Here is a 26,822-nt window from a genome sequence, read left to right as displayed (position 1 = left end):
ACCCATTAGCATTATGGAGAATCAAACCAAAACGAAGTCTATACAAAGTCGCCCAGGATAAAAAGGACCGCGGTGGATGCTGCCGATTCTGGACATCCATCGACAAGTGGGCTACGGAATCAAAATACAAATGAACAGTCACAGAAGCGGCAGAAATATACAATGTCAGAAAACTGCACAATCATTATTATTATTAGTATTATTATTTACACGGACAAACAGACAAAGAGTTCTTTTTCCCATTCTGAACGTTCCACAGCTATATAACCCCAACTTGCCTAGTTTCCAACAGACCTCACAACCTCTGAGGATGCCTGCCAGAGATGTAGGTGAAACGTCAGGAGAGAACACTTCTGGAACATGGCCCTACAGCCCGGAAAACTCACAGCAACTCTTTTGACAGTTGCTCTTTGATACAGGAAGCGGCTGGCGTGTCACTCTATCCTTTTCGTATCTCTAGAGGCTGTGGGGCGTCATTTCCGGCGGTGTGTGAGGGCGAGGGGCCTCAGAAGGTATCGAGAGGGGAGGGGGAGAAAGCGGAGGGAGGGAGGAGCCGCGAGGGGCGCGCGCAGCCGGCTTCTCTGCGAGGGAGGGACCCCCGGTCGAGCTTGACTCTGGGCCTGGCTGGTTGGTGAGGCCTTCATTCTGAGGCTTTCTTCTCTCACCGCGCTCGGCCATGGAAGCCGAGGAACCAGGCCCCAGGTACCTCTTGGCCGCGGAGGGGAGGCAGGCAGGGAAAGAGGAGGCTGCTGGGCCCGGGCTTGGAGGGAGGCTGAGGCTGAGGCCGAGGCCGGCCTTCCTGACCTGAGCAGCGCGCCCAGTACAAAAGACTCATTGATTGGGCCACAGGGAGAGGGCGATGAGCCTTCACGCCCTCATGTACACTTACCAAGACTGCACATCACTATTAGGGTGGGGTTTGCACACACAGACATACTACTATCATCATTATTAGGATGCGATGTTTGGGACCTTCAGTCTAGCACACACATCATCATTACTACTACTGCATCCTAATACCTTTATGTCTTCATTATTGTATTATTGCAACTGTTAGGGTGCGATGTGTAAATCAAATGTATGTTTTGCAGTATGTCATCATTACTACTTCTGCTACTATTAGGATGCAGTATGTCTTCATTATTATTGTATTATTATTGCTACTACTGGGTTGTGCATTTTCTGGGCTGTATGGCCATGTTCCAGAAGCATTCTCTCCTGACATTTCACCCACATCTATGGCAGGTATCATCAGAGGTGGTGAGGTATATTGGAAAACTAAGGAAGGGAGGTTTATATACCTGTGGAAGGTCCAGAGTGGGAGACTGTTGGAGGCCAGTGTGAATATTGCAATTAGTCACCTAGATTAGCATTAATGGCCTTGCCAACTTCATGTCTCGGCTTCTTCCTGTCTGGGGAAATCCTTTGTTCAGAGGTGTTAGCTGCCCCTGATTGATTCATGCCTGGAATTCCCCTGGTTTCAGAGTGTTGTTCTTTATTTACTGTTCTGATTTTAGCGTTTTTTAATACTGGTCACCAGTTTTTGTTCATTTTCATGGTTTCCTCCTTTCTGTTGAAATTTCTAAGTACGTGGATTTCATTTCTAAGCACATGCTTGTGAATTTCAGTGGCTTCTCTGTGTAGTCTGACATGGTGGTTGTCTTAGTGATCCAACATTTCTGTGTTCTCAAATAATATGATGTGTCCAGCTTGGTTCATCAAGTGTTCTGATTGAGTTAATCTGCAGTGCCTGTCATGTTCCTTGATTTGTGTTTGGGCAATGCTGTGTTTGGTGGTCCCTATGTAGACTTATCCATACACTTCGTGATCATTATGGTTATTACTACTATTAGGGTTTGATGTGTGGGGCCTTTCTCACACAGTTGTCACTAATACTACAGTTAGAGTGCATTGTGCAGGGTCTTCATTATTACAGTATTAGTATTACTGCAGATAGAGTAGGATGTACAGAGTCTTTATACAGGGTGTTTGAAAAAGACTTCCCTATTCACCATTTAATTTAAATGGTGAATAGGGAGTTCTTTTTCAAACACCCTGTACTTGTATACACACATTATTAAGGTGTGATGCTTGAGGACTACATAGGATGTGTGGGGACTACACAAATTATTATTATTGCTACTGTTAGGGTTTGATGTGTGGAGTCCTCTTTCTCGCACAGTGGTTGTCATCACTACTACTACTACAGTTAGGGTGCATTGTGCAGGGGCTTCATTATTTCTGTATTAGTATTATTACTGGTAGGGTGGGATGTACAGAGTCTTTATGCTTGTGCGCACACGTATTACTATTAGGGTGTGATGTGTAGGAACTACACACACTTCATCTTTATTATCAGTACTCATCGGGTTTGATGTGTGGGGTCTTTCTCACACAGTAGTCCTCATTACTACTACACTGTTAGGGTGCATTGTACAGGGTCTTCATTATTACATTATTAATGCTATTACTGCTATTAGGGTGGGATGCGCAGAGTATTCACACACATTGTTGTTATTATTACTACTACTATAGTGTAATCTGTGGGTCTTCATCACACACATTTCTTATTACAACTTGGGTGGGATATGTGGGATATTCAGACACACACATACATCATTATTATTACTACTACTACTTATGTTAGGGTGGGATATGCAGGGTCTTCATCCTTGCACACACATCATTATTACTGCTGCTACACATACCATTTTTATTACCAGTGTTACTATTACAGTAGAGTTTCATTTATCCAACATAAGTGGGCCAGCAGAACGTTGGATAAGCGAAAATGTTGGATAATAAGGAGGGATTAAGGAAAAGCCTATTAAACGTCAAATTACGTTATGATTTTACAAATTAGAATGCGATATGTAGGTCTTCAGACTCATGCACAGTTATTAATGATGTGCAGGGTCCATACTCTTAGGCACTTATTACTGTTTCAATGAGATCTGCAGAGTATTGATACATACACATTATTTCTATTTGGGTGGAATATGCAGGGTATTCATGCTCTCTCACACACATATGATGATGGTGATGATTATAATGATTTCCTCCTATTGTCATTAGGATGGGAGGTGTCACACAAATCATGTTAACCGATATTATTATTACAATGGAATGTATTCGGATTTCACATTCGCGCACACACATAATTATTAGTGTTATTAGAGTGGGAAGTGCAGGGTATTCACACTTCTAAACACCCACACATTATTGTTATTGTAGTGCAGAGTCTTCCCACTCGAATACTCACACACACACACACACACACACACATATTATTAATATTAGAGTGGAATGTGCAGCGTCTTCATATGTACATACTTTTTCTTCTTCTTCTATTATTATTATTATTATTATTATTATTATTATTATTATTATTATTCAGTGTACTACCCCAGAACATTGCATAATCTTTCATTTTAAAAAATAGATAAAAAGATTTGTTCTAAAACAAAGAACTCAAATTGACTTTCATTAATGTATATATTGCCCTGGGGATTATTTTAATTACTGAAAAACTGCACAAATTCTACAGTGAACAAGTACAATTCAGCCATTTAACCTTTTTGTCTAAAGCCACAACAGCTGCAGTTAGAAGGTTTTAAAAATCAAATTCTAGGAAATATAAATTACTCTCAGGAATGTGCCCTCTGTTGTAGTTATTGTGCATTCTGAATCCACTGGTTCACTTTATTTTAAATAATTTTGTGCAAATCAAATGTATGTTTTGTTTGAACTATTGACTAGTCCATCATTTTTCTTTTGGACAAGTTCATATAGTATCTTGACCATACAGATAGGAGAAAGAAAATGTAACTTTACGACTCACTTTTTTTAATGCTTTGGAAATGAGCCCTATTAGCACTTTGCTAATATTAAAACAAAAAGCTAGGTAAATATATTAACACTGACTGTGATCTGTAAAAACAGAAATATAAATAAATGTATTGTTGAAAGCTTTCACAGCCGGAATCACTGGGGTACTGTGTTGTTTCCAGATTGTATGGCTGTGTTCTAGCATCCTCTGAAGATGCCAGCCACAGGTGCAGGTGAAATGTCAAGAGAAAATGACTTGACATTTTTTCTACACCTTGGCCCAGATCTTTGGATCCAACTCACGATTTTAACATTTTATTTTGTATATTGACCTTTCATGACTGTTTTTATCCATGTTGATGTTTTATTGTTGGTTGATTTGCTTGTTGTTTTGATTTTGATTTTGCGCTGTTGTGTCAGGGCATGGCCCCATGTAAGCCGCCCCGAGTCCCTCCGGGGAGATGGGGCGGGGTATAAGAATAAAGTTATTATATTATTATTATAAAATGCTGCTAGAACACGGCCATATAGTCTGGAAACCACACAACCCCCCAGAAATATGATTATGAGATGAGAATAATACTACATTTATCCAAATAACCACTAAGAAATTTGCCAGTTCAGCTGTGAAGATTATGTGAAGTACCTTAAAAACTTTGTCTTAACTTGACAGTTTGGACAGTAATTATTTCTCTACCTTTTTTTTTTAAACAAAAGATACTACACTCCTCTTCAACCAGCATTTTATCCTTTTTCATTCCATCAAATGATGACTGCTACAGATATGGATACATTGAATGATCAGGAAACTCCTCAGGAAATTTTGGAGCCAAACATGGTTCAGGAACCTATTCCAGGTATTATTATTTTTCTTGAGGTGTTTCAGTCAGATATGTATTAATTAATTTCTTCCAAAAACATTGGCATTGCTTCAGTTATATGTTTGGCTTATTTTCAAGATAATTCTTACTATACTAAAGTAGTTCTGCTTTACACTATTTGATTGGTGATGTATGAACAAACACCTCCAGCTTATTTTTAATACTTATTTCCAGATACTTTACATAGTAACGATTTCTATAGATGTTTGTTTGAAATAAAGTTGACACTGGATTTTTGGAGTTTCTTTTATTCTTCTTTCTGTAGCCCTAAAATCACCTAGAAAATTGCTCAGTGGATCTGTTGTAGTTGTTGTGGGGTTGGTTGGGTTTTTTTTGTTTTGTTTTTTTTTAGTACTTGGGTATGTGTAGTTTAGGGAATGAAGATCATCATGAACATTTATGCAGAATTCTGCTGTTTCTTCAGTGGTTATTGAGTGTTGGAAATAACCCATCATGTCATATATGTGTTACTTCCATTTCAGATGATCAGTACATCTGGTCAAGTCTGTAAAGAATGCAAGCAGGGTTTTTTTTTTAATGAAAATATCTTTTTTTTCCTTGTCACATGTAAGAGTAGGTCACAACAATCAAACAGCACAGTGGTCTTGTGTGTATCTTGTTATGTGTATTTTGATAGTGTTATGTTTTATCTTTATGTTTTGACCATGTTATACCCCGCCTCAAGCCGTAAAGAGGGGCGGGTAAAAATACATTATTATTATTATTATTATTATTATTATTATTATTATTATTATCATATACTTTTTAATGGATATGCAGTATGTTATTTTTAGCCAACAGACAGCAGAAAAAGAAGGCCTTTAGTTGTTACTGAAAACTATATAATTTAGGAATAGTTTTCATTATTACGTTTCTTCATTACAAAAACTGTTAAAATCCTGTTCTATCTTTCAGCACCTGTTAAAGGAAGAAAAAGAAGAAATAAATCTTCTGAACCCAAAAAGCCTGCTGCTAAAGTCCCTAAAGTTCCTAAAGCTGCCAAATCAAAAGGCAAACAGGAGAAAATCACTGATAAGTTCAAAGTCAAAAGGAAAGTTGATCGGTTTAATGGTGTGACTGAAGCTGAATTGTTGACCAAAACTCTTCCTGATATATTGACCTTCAACTTAGACATTGTAATTGTAAGTTCAGTAAAATAATCCTATTTTCCTCTGTAAATGAATATTTTGTAACTAGTTCAGGTAGCAACTTGATAATAAATTCCAAAGTTATGTACCAGTTAGTACATTGTAGCAAAAGCACTCTGTTTTTAATTTAGTATCCATAAAACTAGCTGCTTTTGTATACGATGGTCTCTTTTTTATATACGTAATATAGAAGCACCCGCTGAAATTTACACATTTGTTGGTTTCCTGGCATGCAGGAAAAGCACAATCAAAAACCCCTGAGAAATGGCCATCCTCGCCTCTCCCTTCAAAGGAAGGAGTTTGCACCACACTTTGAGGCAGAGTTCTACTGCTGAACAGCTCTTACAGTCTTCCACAAGCTCAGAATATGGCTCTCTTTTCACCAGTTTATTCTCCAATATGTTGGAGTAAAAAAAGTGGCCCAGTGTCACTCAGTGAGTTTTATGGAAGATGAGGGATTACCAGAGTCCCAGCTCAACATTTTTATCTACTACGTCACACTGGTTCTCTGGTGAAAACAACTCTTAATTCATGAACATTTGTGTATGCCTCAATAGTTCTGTTCAGTTTTAAAGCATTTTAAAGCTTTATAGACTTAACGTTTTAATTCTAAATGTTTACTTACTAGTGATTTACTTGTTTACTTACTAGTGATTGGTAAGAGTACCATATTAACTGTCACACTTTTACCAGTCATTCATTCCATTTTGGGATTAAGGCAGGATATCAATGAATAAAAAAAGGAAATAATTTATTGAAAAAATGAGAATTAATGTTTATTTTTGTGAAGTTATCAATTTAAAGATTATTTCTTTTTGAAGAAAATTTAGAAGATAGTCAGTTCATTCCAAATTATTCATCTTCTAGGCTCACTGACAACTACAAGTGACCATCTTCTAATCTTCCCTTATACCTAGCAAAGAGTTACAATCTTTTCCAAGGGTTGTTGTATGTTTTCCGGGCTGTATGGCCATGTTCTAGAAGTATTCTCTCCTGACGTTTCGCCCACATCTATGGCAGGCATCCTCAGAGGTAGTGAGGTATGGAGATACCTCACTACCTCTGAGGTAGTGAGGTATCTTCCAATTTTTGCATTTTTCTTACTATTTAGATTTTTTTTCATCAAACTAGGATAACACTTTTAAGTTAACAGTCACTTATTTCCTGGGTTTCTTGTCCAAATTTTAGATCAATGGCCTGCCTTCCTCAAGCAAATAACAATTGTGATTAATGTATGTGTTTTTCTGTAGATTGGTATAAACCCAGGTTTAATGGCTGCCTATAAAGGACATCATTATCCAGGACCTGGAAACCACTTCTGTAAGTGCCGTCATTCATAATCTGTTGAAATTTAAGAATTCAGTTCTAATTTAGATTTCTCTGATTATAGAAAGTGGGAGGTTATATTTTGGGGGGCTGGTGTGTCTGTATGCACCCATGTGACTTCAAATTGCATGCCCAACCTATGGTGCTCCCATTAACTTCAGAGGCTTTTCTTAGGTAAAGAATACTCAGAAGTAGTTTTGCCAGTTCCTTCTTCTGAAATGTCACCTACAGCACCTGGGATTCATTGGCAAACTCCCATCCATTTACTAACTAGATCGGGCCCTACTTAACTACCAAGATCAGATGGAATCTGGTGCTTTTAGAGTATTTAGGGCCTACAGTGAAAAAGATGCATATATGGACTAATGAGTCAATACATTGTATTCCTCAACATGGAAAGCCAAGCAGTTATAGATTATAGGATGAGATATGAACTGTGCTACATCTTTCCATGAACATTAGTGTCAAAGTGTGCAGCAAATTGCACATCAGGAAACACAGTATAATAGTAAGCAAATGTACTGTTGTAAGATATTAGTTGTTTAGGCATTGCTAAAATGTTCATTATGTGGTAACATTATCTCTAGTAACCTAATAATTAATGCTGATATATCTGATTTGTTTCTGTAAGGTATATCTTTTATACTTGTAACATTTTAGAAAGAAATAGGTGAACAATAAATTGGAATTGTGTGATATGCGCATTTCTAAAACTATAAGGAGCATGTATATTCTTGCTTCACAGGGAAGTGTCTTTTTTTGTCTGGATTAAGTGAAGAACAGTTGAATCATATGGATGACCATACTTTACCGTTTAAATATGGAATTGGTTTTACAAACATGGTGGAAAGGACAACACCAGGTAGCAAGGATCTTTCCAGGTACAGTAAAGTTCAAATACTCCGCAGTAGATCACTGCTAGTTGTGGTCCTATTTTTATTTGTGTCTCTTTTAGCAAAGAGTTTCGGGAAGGAGGACGAATTCTGGTGCAGAAGTTGCAGAAATATCAACCTAAAATAGCAGTTTTTAATGGAAAATGTGAGTTTGTTTAACCTACAAGGTTCCTGCATTTTGAGTCCACTGTTCTTGTCTTGTGACTAACAATGGCTTTATCTTAATTTCACTGTAGGTATTTATGATATTTTTAGTAAAGAGGTTTTTGGAGTCAAGGTTAAAAAGCTGGAATTTGGGCTACAGCCACATAAAGTCCCAGATACAGAAACAGTAAGTTCCTTTCATTTTTAGGAATGTAACTATTCAGAGGCTTCACATTCATGGAGAGAAACATTTATCAAAATGTTTTACATGTGCATTGGCCAAGAAAATAACTTGCTTTTCTGAGTGTAAATCTGTATTCAAAGCTGAATATTCTCTTTAAGATTTTGAAATTTCAATACCTGTGATTGAAATTATCAAGATTTCTGGCGAATAAGGCTAGGCCTAAATTAGTTTGCTAGTCCCACCTAAAACTACACTTGTTGAATTAGTTGTTAAATAATAAGTCAATACTTGTGTGATTCCCACTGATTTTGGATATAGGCCTTATTATTTAAAAATACATATAATTTGGTGATTTCTGATTTAACATTTGCTTGGGGGTTTTGTACAGCTTTGCTATGTTATGCCATCGTCCAGTGCAAGATGTGCTCAGTTTCCTCGTGCACAAGATAAGGTTCATTATTACATAAAACTCAAAGAACTGAGGGATCAACTGAAAGGTATTATACCGAATTCTGAAATCCAAGAAGTGCATTACTCATTTGACCTGCAGCTTGCACAAGGTAAGATATTAAACAAAACCACATTATTTTCACAATATCTAATATGACTTAGTAAAATAAAGTAGACCTAGGTTACTGCTTAGTACCATGAGCTGCAAAATTAAAGATGCTAAACATTTTGTTCTTAATATAATGTGCCTCAGAATTTATTACTAAGTACTTTAAAAAGTTTGCACATTTTGGGGGGGGGTTACAATTAAATTGGAAGTAATAACAGTGCTACTCTGTTGTAAAACTCGTAATAAGGAATTTGAGTTAGCTTTATGAGTTTGTTTATCCAGAGGACGCTAAGAAGATGGCTGTCAAAGAAGAAAAGTATGATCCAGGATATGAAGCAGCCTATGGAGGTGCTTATGGTGATGAAGCAGCACCAGAGAGTGAACCCTGTAACTTCCCATCAAATGGAACAGGTAGAGATTTTGTTCATTTTCATTAATGCAGATTATTTCAATCCTATCATCCCAGAACAGTATAGGAAGGAATAAAAATCCCTCTGTGCTGCAATCTGACCTGACATGACACTGATCCCCTAAGGCCTGAGATGGGGAATCATGGAAGAGGCCAGATATCATTTTTTAAAGTCATATTGAAAACATCTGTAAGAACTTGTGAGAGCTGTAAAACATGTTTAAAGCCTAATGCGACCTGGAGGATTGAACCTCTTGCACCCCTATCACAGATAAACACCCAAAAGTGGTATTCCTACACAAATGTCTTCTCAACATCCTCCAGCCAAGTGGGAGCCAGAATTTCCTTACAGCAAGTGGTGGGCTGTGGTTCTCCAGAAAAGCCCTCCCAGAGGTACCCCATGCCTAACACACTTCCCTGGATCAGCGCTCACTTTATCTTCTTCAGGACTTCCTTTTGTCCAAGGCTTATATACTTGTGCCCATGCTCTTAGTAGCTACTAGTAAGGATGTGCAGTGGGAAAGGGAGAAGCCACTGCCCCTGTGGCACAAAAAAATCAGGTTTCCAGTAACGTGAGGTGAAATCCACAATTGAATTCCTCAGTAGTGTATCAAGTGCTGGTGTAGTGAAAATCCAATATGAAGTCTTAACACTAAAGACTATAAGCTCCCCAGTCCCTGGCAGTTGCCCACTTCTGTTATAAAGATTATCTAAATTGCAGCCAAGTGTATGACTACATCTTACAAAGAAGAGCCTTGTTTTTCGTTTATTCCAGGATGATCTACAGATGTAATCATTTGAATAATATCAATTTAAAACATTGCATTGGTTTTGTTTTTATGCAGCAACTGCTACAGAGTACAGCAGTAGTTCTTCCTTTGGAGAAGTCGCTAATGGACAATGGATGACACAGTCTTTCACTGACCAGATTCCAGAGTTCAGCAATTCTAGACCACAAGAGGAAGGAAATGATGCTTAAAGTCTGCCTGTAAAAGTCAGGCCTAAGTGCTGCAGGGTTTTAAACACATTTGTCAAGAACGGTACCTCAGTTCCCCCAACTGAAGCATTTTGATAGCATTTTACCTCTTAATTTTCTTATGCTAACCATTTGTGTTGGTAGATTTAGGCATATGAATTATGTCACTTTAAAGAAATGTCCCAAGTTTTTTTTAAGATAAAAAAAAATCCCTTTTCTTTTTCTATGAAACTTTTATATTTAAATTGTTCCATAGTTGCAGTTTTAGAAAACTGAATCATTTGTGACGACCCATTTCTTATTTTAAACTTGTATTTTGTAAGTAATAGGTGGACATATTTTTAACCAGTCCCTTCATATGTTGGGATATTTCATATGTAGTTTAGTACATCTGAGAAGGTGGGAAGAGGCTTTTAGATTTAATATTGTTACTGGACATTGACACAACATGCAGTTGTCCACCACATCTGTTACACAATAATAGATATTCAGACCTACTTTATAAAGAGCTTCTTTGTCGCAGAAGCAACACCAGGCATTTTTTCTTTGTTTTTGTTTTTAAGGAACTCCATTTCTTAAATCAGTCCTGGAGCATGCATGTGGTTACTTACATCATTTGCTTCCACCAATTTAATATGTGAGCTTTCTAACTGAAAAACATTAGGGCTGAAGCACATGATTTGTACCTACCTTTGCTAGAGTCAAACACCTTCATTCTACCTTTATCTTGGCTGCTTGCTGCTACCTCAGCTGTCATTTTCTTTTCTTGTTTATCAACACTCCATATATTCTCAGAACATCATCCAAGTATTTGACATAATGCCGTGCTCTGTTTGCTGACACATTGTGAGCAGTTGACTCCTAACTAGAATAAGGACAGTCCTTCCCATATCAGATAACATGGTTTATTGAAGCAGAGATGGATAATTGTGGTCTTCCTTTGTCTTAGGCAATGATCTTTAAATTCGAACAGAGGTTTTCATAAAAAACATCTTATTTCTCCTTTCCCCACTTTTTGGCTCAGCCTTAAGAAGGTATTGCTTGTGGGAAAAAGACAGTAGAGTGTTCCATCACTTATCATGGGGTTTACGTTCAAGGACCACCCGCGATAAGTGAAAATCCGTGAAGTAGGGACACTATATTTGTGTTGTTTACAATCTCACTGGCAAGTAGCGTCTCTCTCCCCTCCTCGCCTCTCAAGCACGCGCATATGCGCTTGAGGCGAAAACAAAGCTGCTTCAGCCTCCTTTTCTCTCCCTTCAGCTTGTCCTTCCTTCCTTCTCTTTAGGAAGGAAGTAGAAAGAGGAATTTATAATATTATTTTATGATTTATACTATTTTAGTGTTTATTAAAACCGCAAAACAGCGAATACGCAAAAAGCAAACCACGAAGTAGCGAGGGAACACTGTACTATCTTCAGTGTAATATCTGGGACAACACTTTGGTTTGATTTTAACACAATGAGTAGGACGTGTGGACCAGTCTTTATTGTTCAGAAGATTAGAGTACACATACATACACATTTTCAGGGAAATGTCTGATAACTGTGCCCTTGTTTTCTCTATCTCAGGAAGACAGTGGGAAATCCTGTGTCATATCTATTGCACTCATTCTTTCCCACCTTTAGAATGAATAACATGTAGGACTGCTCTAGAAATGGAAGAATTTAATAATTCAACTCCACTCAGATAGAAAGTCATCTTTATAAGGAAGCAAAACTTTCCAGAATTCAGTACTTTTCCTTTGTTGGAAATGTAGCACTCTGTATCTTACTGACCACACTGTTAGTAGTGCTAGCAAGCTGTTCAAGTCTTAGGAAGCCACAAGCATGCTCTGGGGAGTATCTAACCATTTACAAAACATTTTACTAAGGTTCAGGGCATGGTTCACTTTCATTGCATGTGCAGTAGTGCTTATTTTACCTTTCCCTTCTTATAGGCAACATAATGGCACATTGAGGGAATGGGAACTCCCTGTGCTGCATCATACCCTTTCCGTATGACTTATAGGTTAAGGTTGTTGAAAAAATGTTACATATGAATTAAAGAGGAGGCCCTGGTATACAAGTACACAGTTTGCATACCTAAGTGAAGTTAAGTTTAACTAGAAAACTGCAAGCTGGTGCTGAACTTATAATGTAAGTGGATCATGCCTACTTTCTTTAGGTCTATTGGGATTGAAGACACTTGTCCTTGTATTCTTTTATCCCCCTCAATCCTCAAAAAGGTTAAGATATGACTTAAAAGAACAAGCAATAAGAGAATTAAGCAGATTTTGATAAACTGTCAGTCAAGTGCTCTGGATACTTGAATGATGTGCAAGAACTGTGTTTACATAATGTATACATGGTTTCGATCACTATATAACTATGCCACATACAGAGTGGTATTAGGAGTAAGTAGCTAAGTGGATCGGTTGGAAAGTAAAATAATTCAATGGCCTATTAGCCACTTTGGAACATTTTCACTATGTTTTGACTTGGTGATGCTTAAAATGTAGGCATGTCTGTGGACTTCCACCAAAATCATGTACCTTAATCCTAAAATACAGTGTTTTGGTTTTATTTTTTAAATTAAGATTCAGGTGTATATTCTACAATCATGTTGGTTACTCCCTGGGGGAAAAAGTTCCTTATCTTGTCAACAGACTAAATGATTCATTGGCAGAATAATCCTTTCCATATTTACTCGGAAACAAGATCCTTTTTCAGTGGGATCGAACTTACTAGTGAGTATGTCTAGGATCACAGCCTTAGTTTATCTTTTATGTATCGCTGTTTACATGGACACTTTTTAGCAAGTGCTTGAAGTGCCTTGCATCAGGGATCTGGAACAATTTTTATTTTTAACAGACCTATATTATTCCAGATAGATAGCTCAGTAATAACTATATAAAAGGGAACATCTTGTTTTGAAAGAGGCATCATTAAATTGCTGAGAAATAAAGTGCACAATGGATTAATGAAATGTGAATACACATCTCAAATATGGTGCTCTGAAACTGTACTTAATAATTTTGGTCTGTCAGTTTCTTGCAAAAAAAGTCTTAACATGAATTACTGGTGCTTAATTGTGACATTGTCTTGATGCTGAATTGCTATTTGCTTTGAAAAGAAACAGTGATAAATTATTTGAAATGAATAAAAGAATTGATGTTTAATTTATTTTCTGTTTAATATCAGTCACAGTAAGATTTTATTCTGGACTTTTATAAATGGCTCCTCAATAAGCAACTATTATTTACAGAATATGACATAAAATAGCAATTTGTGTTTTTTTTTAAAAAAAAAGTTTCTCAAAACTTTGTAGTCTGACTTGTAAGACTTGAAACCAAAGTTTCTCTGAATTGTGCATACCTCATCAGTGATTGCTTGTACTCTTCCCTTCATTTTGACACATTTGAAAAAGTGTGTTGATCTCATAAACTAGTCGTATGCACAACAAAGGTGATAAACCACATCACAAAATATTTACATTGTTATGTACTTGGGACTAATCTTGTGTCTTCAACATGTCAACGCCATCAGCTGTTGGGACGAATCAGTTTAAACGTCCCTGAAGGGTCAGGAACAAACCACTTTTCCCATAGGTCAGTGTGAACACTAGGGTAATCCCAAGGCTTGTATCTTCCATTCCAGTGCAGTAACTTGGCATCATGAAGAAAATGTTCTGAGTACCTGGCATCAGGACTCCAGCCTACATCAGTTCAAAAAGAAAAGCTGCTTTTAGAGAAGATTTGTAGGAAAACTGATCCTTCTTCACAGATAAAATAAAAGGCAGCACAGATACCATCCAGTTTAAATACATGATTAACTCTGCCTCTGAATTGTACAGCACAATCTGTATGTCAGCTCTGAAGTGAGATATATATTTTTATAGATTTGAGATCAAAGCCACAATCCAGAGGAAATCAAATTGAGTTAAATTCCAAACAATTAAATTAATGGGAAATAAGTTGCAATGATCTTGTCCCACTGATACTTAAACCGAATTTTGGAGAGTGGATGAAATGTTTGAAATCAACACAACACCAAAGCAAGATGCAAAGCTGCTTTCCTCCCTGCTCTTAAAGGAAGGCCCAGTTGATGACTCAAATAAGAATTTTGTAGTATGCTTTGTCTTAGCATAAGATTATTTAGTCCCAGTCAGAGTACTTGGCTAGTTTTCTGATTTCTTGCACATGTATACTTCAATAAAAACAATGTGATTTTAGTCACATGTAGATTAAATTATATGCTGTATATTACAATCTGCCACATTGCAGGGTACAGTAACAAAAAAATAACAGCAATAACTAAGGAGTAACTTGAAAATTGTCCATTTTCAGTTAATATATACAAGTTCAGAATCAAAAACTTACCTAAATGCCGAATATGCCATAAGGGATTAATTGGTGAATATTTTCCACGGAATACAATGAGCATTGGTGAAGTTGCAACACCTCCTGCAAGGGTGCTGCTGTATAGGTTTTCTCTTGGGGGGGGGCGGGGTGGAGAGAGAAATTTTTAATTCTTAAAATGTTCTGAAGTTGTATTTTGCTCTTTCAATAACTTAGTGTGAAGAAGCAATAAATAGCAAGAACCAGCCCAATTCAATTAAAATGAAAACAACATTTAGAATTTTGATGCCTGCCCAAGCACACTTTTCTAATTAAGCCAAGGGAGCTTCTAGTTTGTTTTATATACTGCATACTACTCTTAACCTTTATGATTCAAACTGGGGGATTTCTGTTAGACTTTATAAAAAGGAATGTATTATCAGAAACTAGCCAGGCTTCATTTGAAAATCTAATGAGTAAAACATTACTGTCACATTAATCTCACTCAGTCATTTGATCAAATCCTCAGTGTATGCTAAAATGGTATTTATAATGTAGATATTTCTCTAAGAAGTATATAATTGGCAAGCTCAGCAAACAAAAATGTGACACATTCAACCATATCGTCAGTTGAAGGTACTACAAAATGGAACACTACATTTGAAAGTATACTACAAAATGGAACCATACATACTCTACATTTTTCTGCATCCATTTTTCTAACTGCTTTGTGATTCGCTGGTGCTTCCATTCTGTCATATTGGCAACAATAACACCAGGATTAAAGGAACAGGTGCTGGGGCTTACGCCAAGATCTCGAATTGTTTGTTTTCGATAGTCCAAAAATCCCATATATGTATTCTAGGGGAAAGAAAATTGTGATTACTATAAATTAATAAAAGTCTCAAAGTTTATTTAGCAATATTTAACTTAACGATATTTATTCATATGCTTTGTTCTCTCACATTGGGAGAGGAAATAGTTGACAAGAATGCATGGACACGTGATTCACAAGTGTCTTTCCTTATGTGACTTCTAAGGCAAAACTACCACAACATTTTCTTGGAAAGATCTGTTCAATGGGAGCTTGTGTTCCCTCCTTCTGAGATGGGAAGAAAGTGACTTGTCCAAAATAGATTTCCATGACAAAGCCGGAATTCAAACCCTGGTCACCCAATGTCCTAATCCAACATTCAAGCCCTAGTTTCCTAGCACAAGTAATAAAAAGACATTAAGGCTGTGCCATATAAAACTGCCTGCTTTATTAAATCCTGACAATAAGACTATAATATAATAAGCCTGACACAATAACCCTATTTCATGGGTGCGTGTATATTGGATCTTGAGGATCTTCTGAGTATAACAGCACAAATATCCTGAGGCTGATATATAAAAGGAGCAGGCAAAGTTCAGATGATGTTGGACTACAATTCCCATTAGGTCTAGCCGAGTGTTTCTCAACCTGTGGGTTGCCAGATGTTTTGACCTACAACTCCCAGAAATCCCAGCCAGTTTAGCAGCTGTTAGGATTTCTGGGAATTGAAGGCCAAAACATCTGGGGACCACAGGTTGAGAACCACTGGCTAGCCAATAGTGGGAAAGTTACCATTGAGCAAACTCCCTTGGAAAGAGCAACCAGACAAATGAAGAAGGCTACTTCCAGGGACTTTTTTATTCGTGATTACTCAAGTGATTACTATCACTCTTTCCGGGCAATTCAAAAGAGTAATCATAACTTAAATAAAGTCTTACACCGCTTAGGTCCAGGCCATATGAAGGAATATATCCCATGCCAATCTGAGATACACAGAGAGGCTCATCTTGCTGACCAACCATGTCCATATAATATCTGACGGGCTGATGGGGAAACATCTTCACGACAGGAGAAATTAGACTGGCTTATTCCATTGATAGTGTGAACTCTTTATTTCAACAGCCTTTTTAGATATGATTGTAATGGTTTCAATGTTGGACTAGGAGTCCAAAAGAGCATTATTCAAAATTGCTCTTTAGCCATAGAATGTACTGGGTGACCTCAAGGGAAGGGAATAGTAAAGACTCCCTGAACAGATCTTGCCAAGAAACCCTATGATAGTTTTGCTTTAGATTGAAGTTTGGAGATATATACCATAATTGAAATATTTTAAATTGTTCGTCCTTCAAGAGCCTAGTTATATTTGAACTACTTTTTGTATATTTTTGTCTATATTATATATTCAGTAAACAAACAACAGGGACACCTTTTCTAGCCCTCTACCAGAGCAGATCCTTGAGGCCTATGTTTCAAAACAATTTCCCCTATGCCAGCGGAGCCCCTGAAAACCATTTTAGCACTTGATCCCATACCACATATGCTCTTCAAGATTACTATGCAGATAGTGAACCATAAAAGAACGAGCTAAAAAAAAACCCAGCCGGAATGTTTGGTTTTGTAAGGATTTCGTACCTGCATTCCTACACTTCTAACCATTTCGTGAGTTGAAGGCAAGTCACAGTCATCTGAAAAAGCTGCAGCATGACCACGGGCTAATTTTGTATCAAACAGGTCTTGGATGTCACCTATAAAATATACATTGATTTCAAAAGCCTAATCGATCTGTATATATTACCCTTAGCTTTCTCTACATGTCCATCTACTGATGCAACGACCTGCCAATCTTGAGAACTTCCAATGCATGACTGCTATCTCTGCTTTCAAATTCTGACATTCAGCTGACTAAAGTATTACAAAATAAATCAACATTTAGTAATAATAAAATGAAAGCATCAAGTTTTTTTCATACTGCCTGGAGAGAGATTACCTTGTACAATGACGTCATCATCGAGATAGATCACTTTTTCATGTTCATGGATAAGTAGAGGGAGGTAAAACCGGACAAAGTTTAGCTGTTGGATTTAAATACAAACATGTCAACTAAGCAGAAACGTATTGTGATAATATACAGTTCGAAGTGGTAATCATTCAAACAATAAAATATCCAGTCTGGGAGGGAAGGGAAATCAAACAGCACTGGGAGATGTAAATTCTTGTAGTCCCAACTACTTTGGACCCATAGTCTTTCTTTTGTTTGACCGCCTCAGCTCATCCACATTTTAACAGATTAGAAATATCTACAGATTGCATTTTATCAAAAATACGCAACAGCTATTATGTTAATGTATTTCCCTTGGCCCTGTGGTTATATTTTAGATTCTCTGTTCTGAAGAGTTGCTTAACTTACAGGCTGAAGTAATTCAGGACGAGCTGCATCTGGTCTGATTTTCCCCTTTAAAACCATGGGATTAAATTCTACAATTTTAAACTTTATATCTTTTAGTGCTGAGTTTTCAATCCATTTTCTGAAACAAATAAAAAAGCACATATTTGAGAAAAACCTGTCTAATTAGTGTAGTGCTGTGTTACTTCTTTTCCTCATTCCTGATCCTCCAGTCCATGCACTTTGTAATCATAGAGTCTTAGAGTTGGAAGGGACCACAAGGGTCATCCAGTCCAACCCACTTTGGCCATGCAAGAATACAAAATCAAAGCATCTCTGGCAGATGGCAATCTATCCTCTGCATAAAAACCTTTAGAGAAGGAGACTCCACCCTACTCCAAGGCAGCATATTCCACAAAACAGGAAATAAAGCATAGTAGCAGTAATAGTAGTAGTAGTAGTAGTAGTAATAATAATAATAATAATAATAATAATAATAATAATAATATGCTTTGTACAATTTGTAAGTCTTTCTAAACACTACACTTCAAACTAATGTGCTTTCTTATATTTCTTAATATATGATTTACATGGAATTCAAGCTGTCCCAATGATGTAGTTTTCCTGCCTCTCCTTCAGTTTGCTCACTAAGAGCTCTTTCACACTACAGAATTGCTGTGTTATGGTCCCACCATTATGGTTATATCCTTTGGAATTCTGGGATTTGCAGTTTCGGGGAAGTTATTGAAAATTCTCTGCCAAAGAGTTGTCATCCCTCTCTAAATGAGGATGTCATAGGATGCAGGCATGGCAGTTAGTGTAGAACTGCCAGGTTAAGGTGTTATTTTGCATTATGTTACATAGGACACTGCTTCTTAAACTATGGATCCCGGCCCCAAATAGGGTTCCCTCAGCTCAATGTTGGGGTCACAGACGATTTGACAACAGTAAAAGGTTTCTGAACACTACTCAATTACACAAATCTGCTAGCAACAACGTGAAGTGCTTATGGTGGACTCTGCTGAAAATGCTTCAGCTGTACTCCACAAAAAAAGAAAATAAGCCTGTTTAGTTAACCTTCCAAATGCTGATTTATTATCAGGAAAGGTTTGATTTTTATACCTATTTTATATACTTCTATACCTGGGATCACATAAAAAATTGGGCAGAAAGGGTTTGTAAGTGGGAATAGTTTAAGAAGCCCTGAATTAGGACACTTAACAGGCAAACTGCATGAATAACATGGTACAGTGTTCCCTCACTTATCGTTGGGGTTATGTTCCAGGACCACCTGCAATAAGTGAAAATCCGCAAAGTAGGGATGCTAGGCTTCTCCTTAGGAAGGAAGTAGAAAGAGGGAGGGAGGAAGGAAGGAAGGAAGGGAAGAAAGAGGCAGGGGAATATGGTGCCTCCTCCTCCTCCCGCTGCCGTTTGGGCTCCTTCTCCGCCTTGCTGCCCACACCTGACTGAGACCACCGCCACTGTAAATCATAAGTTTTATGATTTATAATATTGTTTTAGTGTTTATTAAAAACCCGTGAAACAGTGAGGGCGCAAAAAGCGAAATGCAAAGTAGCAAGGGAACACTGTAGTCCCATTTTCTCCAGATTACTGGACATCATTTCAGCATGACCGTCTGCCTTCTGCCCCTTCTCATCTCCTTCACAGTACTGTTCATGTCCTATCCACAACTCTGCCCAGTTTTAGCTATTCTACTAGATTTTCTGAACCATTATTTCGAGAGTGTATCTGCCATGCCACCAGGATAATGGCTTCCATTAGATCATTGGTGCCCTTTAGTTAATGAATCTCAGGAGCAGAATGGACAGAAATGCACAACTGAAATAATCCTATCTCATTATTTTACCTGATATGTGGAATTCCATTCTTTAGCCCAACTACATAGAACAAGACATTAGAATCAGTGTTGCTATAAATGCTGTTGACTGCTGCTATCGCTGCACCCATTCTGCCGGCAGCAGCACATATCACCACAGGAATTTCATCTTCCATATCTTCAGTGCCCTCCAAATCAACTGAAAGGGGGAGGAAGAACAAGAAACAGTAATATTGTTTTATTACACAATTGACGGTTGTTTCACCCTCCAAAAAAAGACAGTAGTGCTGACAATGCTGACTTTGGCAGACATTGCCATCACTATCATCATCGTTATAATCATCATTAACATGGTCATTTATATAGCACTACCATACCGTCTAGGTACAGATACGTGTTGTCAGTCTACATATCTACTCCTGGTTGCTGTATTTGCTGATAATGTCATTAGGGATGGAAAATAAATGTTTTGGTTTCAGAATTTCATGTGGAAATATTGGCTCTACAGCCTGTAAGACTATCAGAAAGCCAAGGAGTGTCTTGCCTTGGGAGTTTGTATATTTCCAATGGATGCAATGTATTTCCAGGAAAAAAAATTAGAAATTAATACCATGCACTTGACAAAAGCTGTATATCTTTGAAAAATGCATACAAAAAAAACCTCAAAATAGCCTGAAAAACTCACAGCAACTCAATGTGTACAAAACTTTGTACATTGGGGGAAAGTGTACCAAAATACATACACATTTCCATGCAGGAAGAAAAAATAGCATAACACTGAAACAAGACAAATATCTGTATGATTCTGAAAAATTCTGGACAACAAAAGCTACAAAGTGTCTTAAGGAACCTTAAAGATAAATACTTTAATCTGCCATAAATTTGCCCATATGTAAAACACACTAATTTTTTTCAGTCCTTGATAATGCCCTAGTGCTCTTACTTGTTTGCATGGAGAAAGATTGCATTTTAATTTGTGTGTGAGAGCTTCAGTTAAGACCCTGGAGCTCGAAGTTTGGTCCTCCACCAAGAGTTGAAAAGAGTTCAGATGAAAAGCAAAAGAAACCCTGGTCTATTTACAACATCTGTATCACAAACAGAAAACATTCAGACTTCATGTTTTTGAAAATAAAAATAGTTTCAAACAATGGGTGCCTACCAGCTTCATTCCTCAGAATGGCAGATGACATCTTGTGAACTTTGTTATACAGAATGACACAGACAGTCAAAATCAGAAGAAACAGTAGGATCTGATTAACTAAAAGAGAAATAATGGCCAACCATTAGTCAATGTTGCATGCAATTAATAGTAAAATCTGGAGCATATTTACTAAGGTCAGTCTTGACATTAAAGTGAGAACAATACTTCAGGCAACTAATCTCAACATCATAAGCAAGACATTGTTATTTTATTTTATTCCTTGTGAGAATTGCTTGAGAAATGCTTTACCTCAGATATTTGACTCCATGCATATGAAGAAATAGGCTCATGCTACCAACTTCTTTTTCTAAGTTAGTCTTAAAGAGCTACAAGATCTATTTTCATACTGATATGCCAAATCAACATGGCTCTGTCTTTGAATTATGCCTTAAAAGCTAGCTCAAGGGTGCATCTACACTGTAGAATTAATATAATTTGGCATCACTTTAACTTCCATGGCTCAATGCTATAGATTCATGGGATCTGTAGTTCTATTAAATCTCTAGTCTTCTCTGCCAAATGCTGCTGGTACTTCACCAAATTATAATTCCTATGATTCCATAGCATTGACCTACCTAAACTTGTATTAATAATTCTACAGCGTAGATCAGGTCTGAACAACCTGAGCAACCTTCCAGCTGCTTTGGCCTCCAACTCCCAGAATTCCTGGCCATTGGGCAAACTGGCTATGTCATCTGGGAGTTGGAGACCAAAACAGCTGGAGGGACGCAGGTTGTGCAGGCCTGGTGTCAACGCACTCTCCTATCTCTCATTGGATAACTCTTCAGAAATGACTACCTGCTAAGTTTTGCTACCACTGTGGATAGAAATGCATACATTCCCAAACTCAACCCTCCAAACTGGGCACAGAATTCTCCATATATAACAAAATGCACACTGCTATTTCAGACTTGCATAACATATGGCCCGTAGGCCATTTGCAGCCCACCAAAAGATTTTGGATGGCTTACAAAAAGTGTAGAGGGTATAAAAGAAAGTAAAGATGTAACGAGTGCTTTCCAGAAGAGGAGGCTTCCTTTTCTGTTGTGGCAGCAGAAGAGCATGGGAACCAACTGAGCTCCAAGGGGCTCAGAGAAAAATGCAGCTCTCTCACTTTCTCAACCTATTTTAATTTTGGCCCCTACCTACTGCCAAGTGGTGCAGGTCTGTTTTGTTCCAAGATCTTTTTTACACAGTGACCAATAGGCTGTTGTACAAAACCTGGTAGCAAATGCAATGGCATCATCTAATTTTGCCATGTTCATCAACTGACACTGCTAGTGATACAAGGGGCCTAATTTCTCAGGAAACAAAATTTGAGGATGTCTTACCTTTTCGTAGCAGAGCCATGTGATCCTTTCATTTGGTTGCAATCTGCAGCTGAAGGTGAAACTGAAGAAAGAGAAGTACATAATGAAGCACACAAAATATACATGGTGTAGTGGTTTGAGCATTGTACTATGACTCTGGAGACCAGGGCTGAAATCTCCACTTGCCATGGTCGTAACTGTTTTTAAAACTGTATTGTCGGGTATAGCTTATACTTTTGTGAGTTGCTTTGGGTTCTGCTCCAAGAGAAAGGCAGCATATAAATTAAACAAACAAATATAATTTGCATTATACTCCATTCTTTAAGTCAATATTTCAGTGTGTCATTTGGACACTCAAACTACACCACTTAAGGTGGGGCCAAATGCAACTGCTCAGACTCCCTCTATCAGTTTTTCTGGCCCCAAACAGGCCTAATTGCCTTTCCTTAGAGGCCTCAAGAGCAGAAAGTTACTTTTAAAATAAATTGTAGACAGACCTTGCACTGAAAATGTCATTTTTGAAAACCAGAAATGCGCTTCTGGGTGTTTGCTCTACGGCATTTCTGGCTATCTTTGTGGTCTAGCTCAATGAAGGAAGCAAATTCTCCCCCAAAACTGCAACAGTTTTCCATCCATGAAGTGCATGCTATTTTAGCGTGCAGTTAAAACATTTTACTTTACTATAATATTGTTTGTTCCTCCAGCACAGGCTGTGAGTGGTTTAAGGCATCTGTCCTTGCATCTGTTTTTTATTTAAACATACAATACACAGGAACAGGAGTCAAAAGAAGAAGAAAAGATTCCACTCATGCCAAGATTTTCTTCTCTGTTTAACTCCCATAAGAAGGGAAAATTTAAAAACCTGATGGAAAGAAGGTTTAAACCTTATCTGCACACACATGATAATTATTCTGCTGAACTTGCTCACCAAAAGGTCGGTGGTTTAATATAAATTAGGATTAAAAATATCAAGATCATACTGCATGTGTTATTTGTCCTGAGATACCATAGATTGGTATGGCCAGTTTCTTTAAAAAGAAACAGGGAACTTCAGATTCCCATCAGCCTCATTCAGTCAGTATGGCCAATAGGCAGAAATGATAGGATTTCCAATGCAGTATGATTCCAGTAGGAGCCCCTGGTGGTGCAGCAGATTAAACTGCTGAGCGGCTGAACTTGCTCACCGAAAGGTCGGTGGTTTGAATCCAGGGAGCGGAGTGAGCTCCCACTGTTGGTTCCTGCTTCTGCCAACCTAGCAGTTCGAAAACATGCAAATATGAGTAGATTAATAGGTACCACTCCGGCAGGAAGGTAACGGCACTCCATGCAGTCATGCCAGCTACATGACCTTGGAGGTGTCTATGGACAACACCGGCTCTTCAGCTTAGAAATTGAGATGAGCATCAACCCCCAGAGTCGGACATGACTGGACTGAATGTCAGAGGAAAACCTTTACTTTTACCTACGATTCCAGTATCCCACAAGGGATAAATTTTCACACATATGCGAAATTGGGAATAATAGTAAACCCTATTAAAACAAAGCCCCCAAAAAACCACAGAGTCTAAAAATGCCTAAAGGGAGCATATTTTGTCAAATGAGGATAAATTAAAACATGGATATTGGTCCTATACATATGGGGAGTTGTATTATGTGGCTTCTGGAGGACAACAGGTTCTTGGAATCAGAGTGATGTCCATGTTTGTTTCGTGCTGTTACTTCTATGTTTGAAACAGATTCGGTCTTGAATTCGTATATATATTAGAACTTAATCTTCAACTAAAAGTAGTAACCTAGGCACTCACTGAGCCAGTGCAGCACAGGCTTTAGTCCTCACTGGGCCATGTAATTCACTGGACAACTTTGGGCCAAGTCATTCATTTTCAACCTGACCGACCTCACAAATGTGTAATGTTATCTAACTTTGAGGTTAAAAGAAGGAAGAAGCACGTATATCATCTTGTTCTCACAGATGAAAACGGAAAGATAACAAACACATATGTAGCCAAATAAAAGAACAAAAATAATAAGCAACCTTGTATGCGTGTTTGGAAACCAGCACATCAAATTGCCTCAACCTCTGATAATGCTTGCCATAGATGTGGGTGAAATGTTAGGAAAGAATACTTCTGGAACATGGCAATTCAGCCCAGAAAACATACAACAAACCTGTGATCCCAGCCATGAAAGCATTCGACAACACATCAAATTGCCTTTCCTTTGAGCAGGATACATAAATCACTGATAAGGATATCCCAAATCTCTAAACAGATCCTAATACAACCCAAGAACTTGAGTGGAAATAGATGAGCATTCCTGAAAGAGGATGTATGTATGCATGCATGCATGTATTTCCTGCAAGGAAATGCTTTTAAGAAGGCTCATGCCAGTCATGTTTGCATATGACATTCAAAAGCACAATACTATACTGTTCATGCCTTGTGAATATATTGCTACAAGACAAAAAAGACATAAAACACAAGTTTTAAACTTTTTTACTATTTACGTTGCATAGTAGAGTGACTGGTGAATTATCTCCTCCCCCCTCGCCCTTCTCCTCACTTGTGCTAGGGGAAAAAACAGCTTTTAAGTTTATTTTCAACAATTTCAGGTGTTCTATCTAGCTTAATACACATCCATCATTAAATGGATGAGACCATAAAAAGAAAGAAACGTTGCTCGGTTCAGAATATACCAGTGTTATGAAAAGGGAAGAACAGCTTGCGGGCACAGTGGTGTTTCATAATTCTCATTTTAATATTTATATCCTACATTTGATTTTGTTTGTATGTGTTTCATACATAACATAATGAAATTCTGTATCTCGACATACCGAAACACCAATATTAAAAAGACAGAAATCTTATCTTTACTTACATTTTTCTCAAAATAGCATGCAGAACCCAACTTCACCATATTCCTATTTCATATAATTTAGGCTTCTTTTCTGGAGCCCCAATTATTTTTGGTGCTAATATTTGCCATTTGTAATACCCTATAAGTAATTTGTTCTTTCTGGTAGCTTTCAAAAGGGTAGCTGACTGTGTTACGTCTCTTGCAGTATAACAAGACGGAAGATTGCAGGCAAAGGAACATGGTAGCACTTTTAAGGCTGTTTTTTATTTTTACACTTTTTGGGAATCCCTCTGCATTCCATTGAAAGAAGTGTGTTTAAATCCATGAAAGGCCATGCAAAACTTTAAAAAGCATTTTGTCTTAAAGATGCTACTATGATTTTTCCCCTACTCCTTCCTTCCTCCTTTCTAGGTAAACATTAATATTTTCATCAACTGGCATCCAATTTTAAGACTCAGATATAACTTTTGAGAAAAATGCATTAAAACAACACTGGGATTTTTTTTAACATGTGGAAAAAATATGGTCGCTGACCATAAATAAAGATTTGACTTGATGTGGAAATAATATATAAGCAAAAGTCCAAGTTTTGATATTCGGGAGAAGAGGTTACATTCGACACTTCTTATTATGCAGATATTTACTCAAGCATTTGGAGATTTGTTACCGAATATACTGACAATCACAAGAACATGTAACAAAACGAGAAGGTACAGCAAGGGAAACGAGAAAAGGAAATAGCGAAGGCAATATTTTCTATGAAAATATTTTTTTTTACCTTTCAAGGGCAGTGGAGCAACTGAGAGCTCTCTCTCCAGAAAAATGACTGCGAAGCAGCTGCTTTTGGTAACTGGATGGTTTAATGTTGTAAACATTCATGCCAGATCTGCCTCTCTCTTGAGATCCTCACTAAAGGCAAGAGAGCTAAATGGTTGTTGGGTTTTTTTTAGTTCCTTGATAAATGCTCAGCTGAATAAATACCTTTTAAAATTCTTTTGTGGTTTACTTGGAGCTAGATTTCTCTGCAGCTATGGAGCTGCACAGAATCTAGATGCTGCCCTTACGGAGGGAGAGAGTCATATAAACTGCTTCCAGATGTGCCGAATGATGCAGTTCCAAAAGTGGCTAGCTTCCCTCCTCCCACCATGGTTGATCCCCTTCAGAAAGAAAATTCCAGTGAAAGAGAGAGAGAAAGAAAAGGGGAGGGATGGAGGAAAATTAACCCTAGCAACATTTCTGAACTCAGGTTACATTTGTACTCAAGAATTATTTCCGATTGCCTCAAATTTGGGAACGTCTATAAATCTGCAAGTAGGAATAAAGAACAATTACTGGAGAATTGAGATTGTTTAAGAATAATGAGTACATAGTGCCTCTGTGGAGGGGGTGGGGGTGTGTAAGAGATGCTGGTGATGCCTTTTTGGAAGGAATATGTAAGCTCATAAATAGCTGCAAAAAATTTCAGATATTAAGATACAGTAGAGTCTCGCTTATCCAACGTAAACGGGCCAGCAGAATGTTGGATAAGCGAATATGTTGGATAATAAGGAGAGATTAAGGAAAAGCCTATTAAACATCAAATTAGGTTATGATTTTACAAATTAAGAACCAAACATGTTATACAACAAATTTGAGAGAAAAAGTAGTTCAATACACAGTAATGCTATGTAGTAATTACTGTATTTACGAATTTAGCACCGAAATATCACGATGTATTGAAAACCTTGACTACAAAAATGCGTTGGATAATCCAGA

At 37.6% G+C, this 26,822-nt stretch overlaps 2 protein-coding genes across 4 annotated transcripts; one reads left to right on the top strand and one right to left on the bottom strand.

Annotated features, from left to right (window-relative positions):
* Positions 1–425: 425 nt before the first annotated feature.
* tdg (thymine DNA glycosylase) lies at positions 426–13,508 on the top strand. Of its 2 annotated transcripts, none has more exons than XM_016993651.2 (10): positions 426–512; positions 4,546–4,685; positions 5,625–5,851; positions 7,108–7,177; positions 7,929–8,064; positions 8,139–8,221; positions 8,313–8,407; positions 8,793–8,964; positions 9,246–9,374; positions 10,218–13,508. In XM_016993651.2, exons 2-10 carry the CDS (start codon positions 4,595–4,597, stop codon positions 10,349–10,351), a joined length of 1,137 nt encoding a protein of 378 aa, XP_016849140.1. In that variant the 5' UTR covers positions 426–512; positions 4,546–4,594; the 3' UTR covers positions 10,352–13,508. The 2 variants fall into 2 exon arrangements, with proteins under 2 accessions (XP_016849140.1, XP_003220953.1); XM_003220905.3 differs by lacking the exon at positions 426–512 and adding an exon at positions 535–702.
* Positions 13,504–26,233, bottom strand: glt8d2 (glycosyltransferase 8 domain containing 2). Of its 2 annotated transcripts, none has more exons than XM_016993652.2 (10): positions 26,049–26,233; positions 22,233–22,293; positions 20,860–20,958; positions 19,731–19,899; positions 17,888–18,005; positions 17,468–17,552; positions 17,113–17,225; positions 15,361–15,527; positions 14,709–14,821; positions 13,504–14,044 (listed from the first exon to the last, which is right to left on the bottom strand). In XM_016993652.2, the coding sequence occupies exons 2-10, from the start codon at positions 22,249–22,251 to the stop codon at positions 13,872–13,874; spliced, it is 1,056 nt and encodes a 351-aa protein (XP_016849141.1). In that variant the 5' UTR covers positions 22,252–22,293; positions 26,049–26,233; the 3' UTR covers positions 13,504–13,871. The 2 variants fall into 2 exon arrangements, with proteins under 2 accessions (XP_016849141.1, XP_008108795.1); XM_008110588.3 differs by having other exon boundaries at positions 25,846–26,232.
* Positions 26,234–26,822: the final 589 nt, after the last annotated feature.

Source organism: Anolis carolinensis, chromosome 5 (assembly GCF_035594765.1).
Source record: "Anolis carolinensis isolate JA03-04 chromosome 5, rAnoCar3.1.pri, whole genome shotgun sequence".
Taxonomy (NCBI): Eukaryota; Metazoa; Chordata; class Lepidosauria; order Squamata; family Dactyloidae; genus Anolis; species Anolis carolinensis.
The sequence above is the reverse complement of the archived record's forward strand: the minus strand, read 5'-3'. Positions and strand labels throughout refer to the sequence as shown.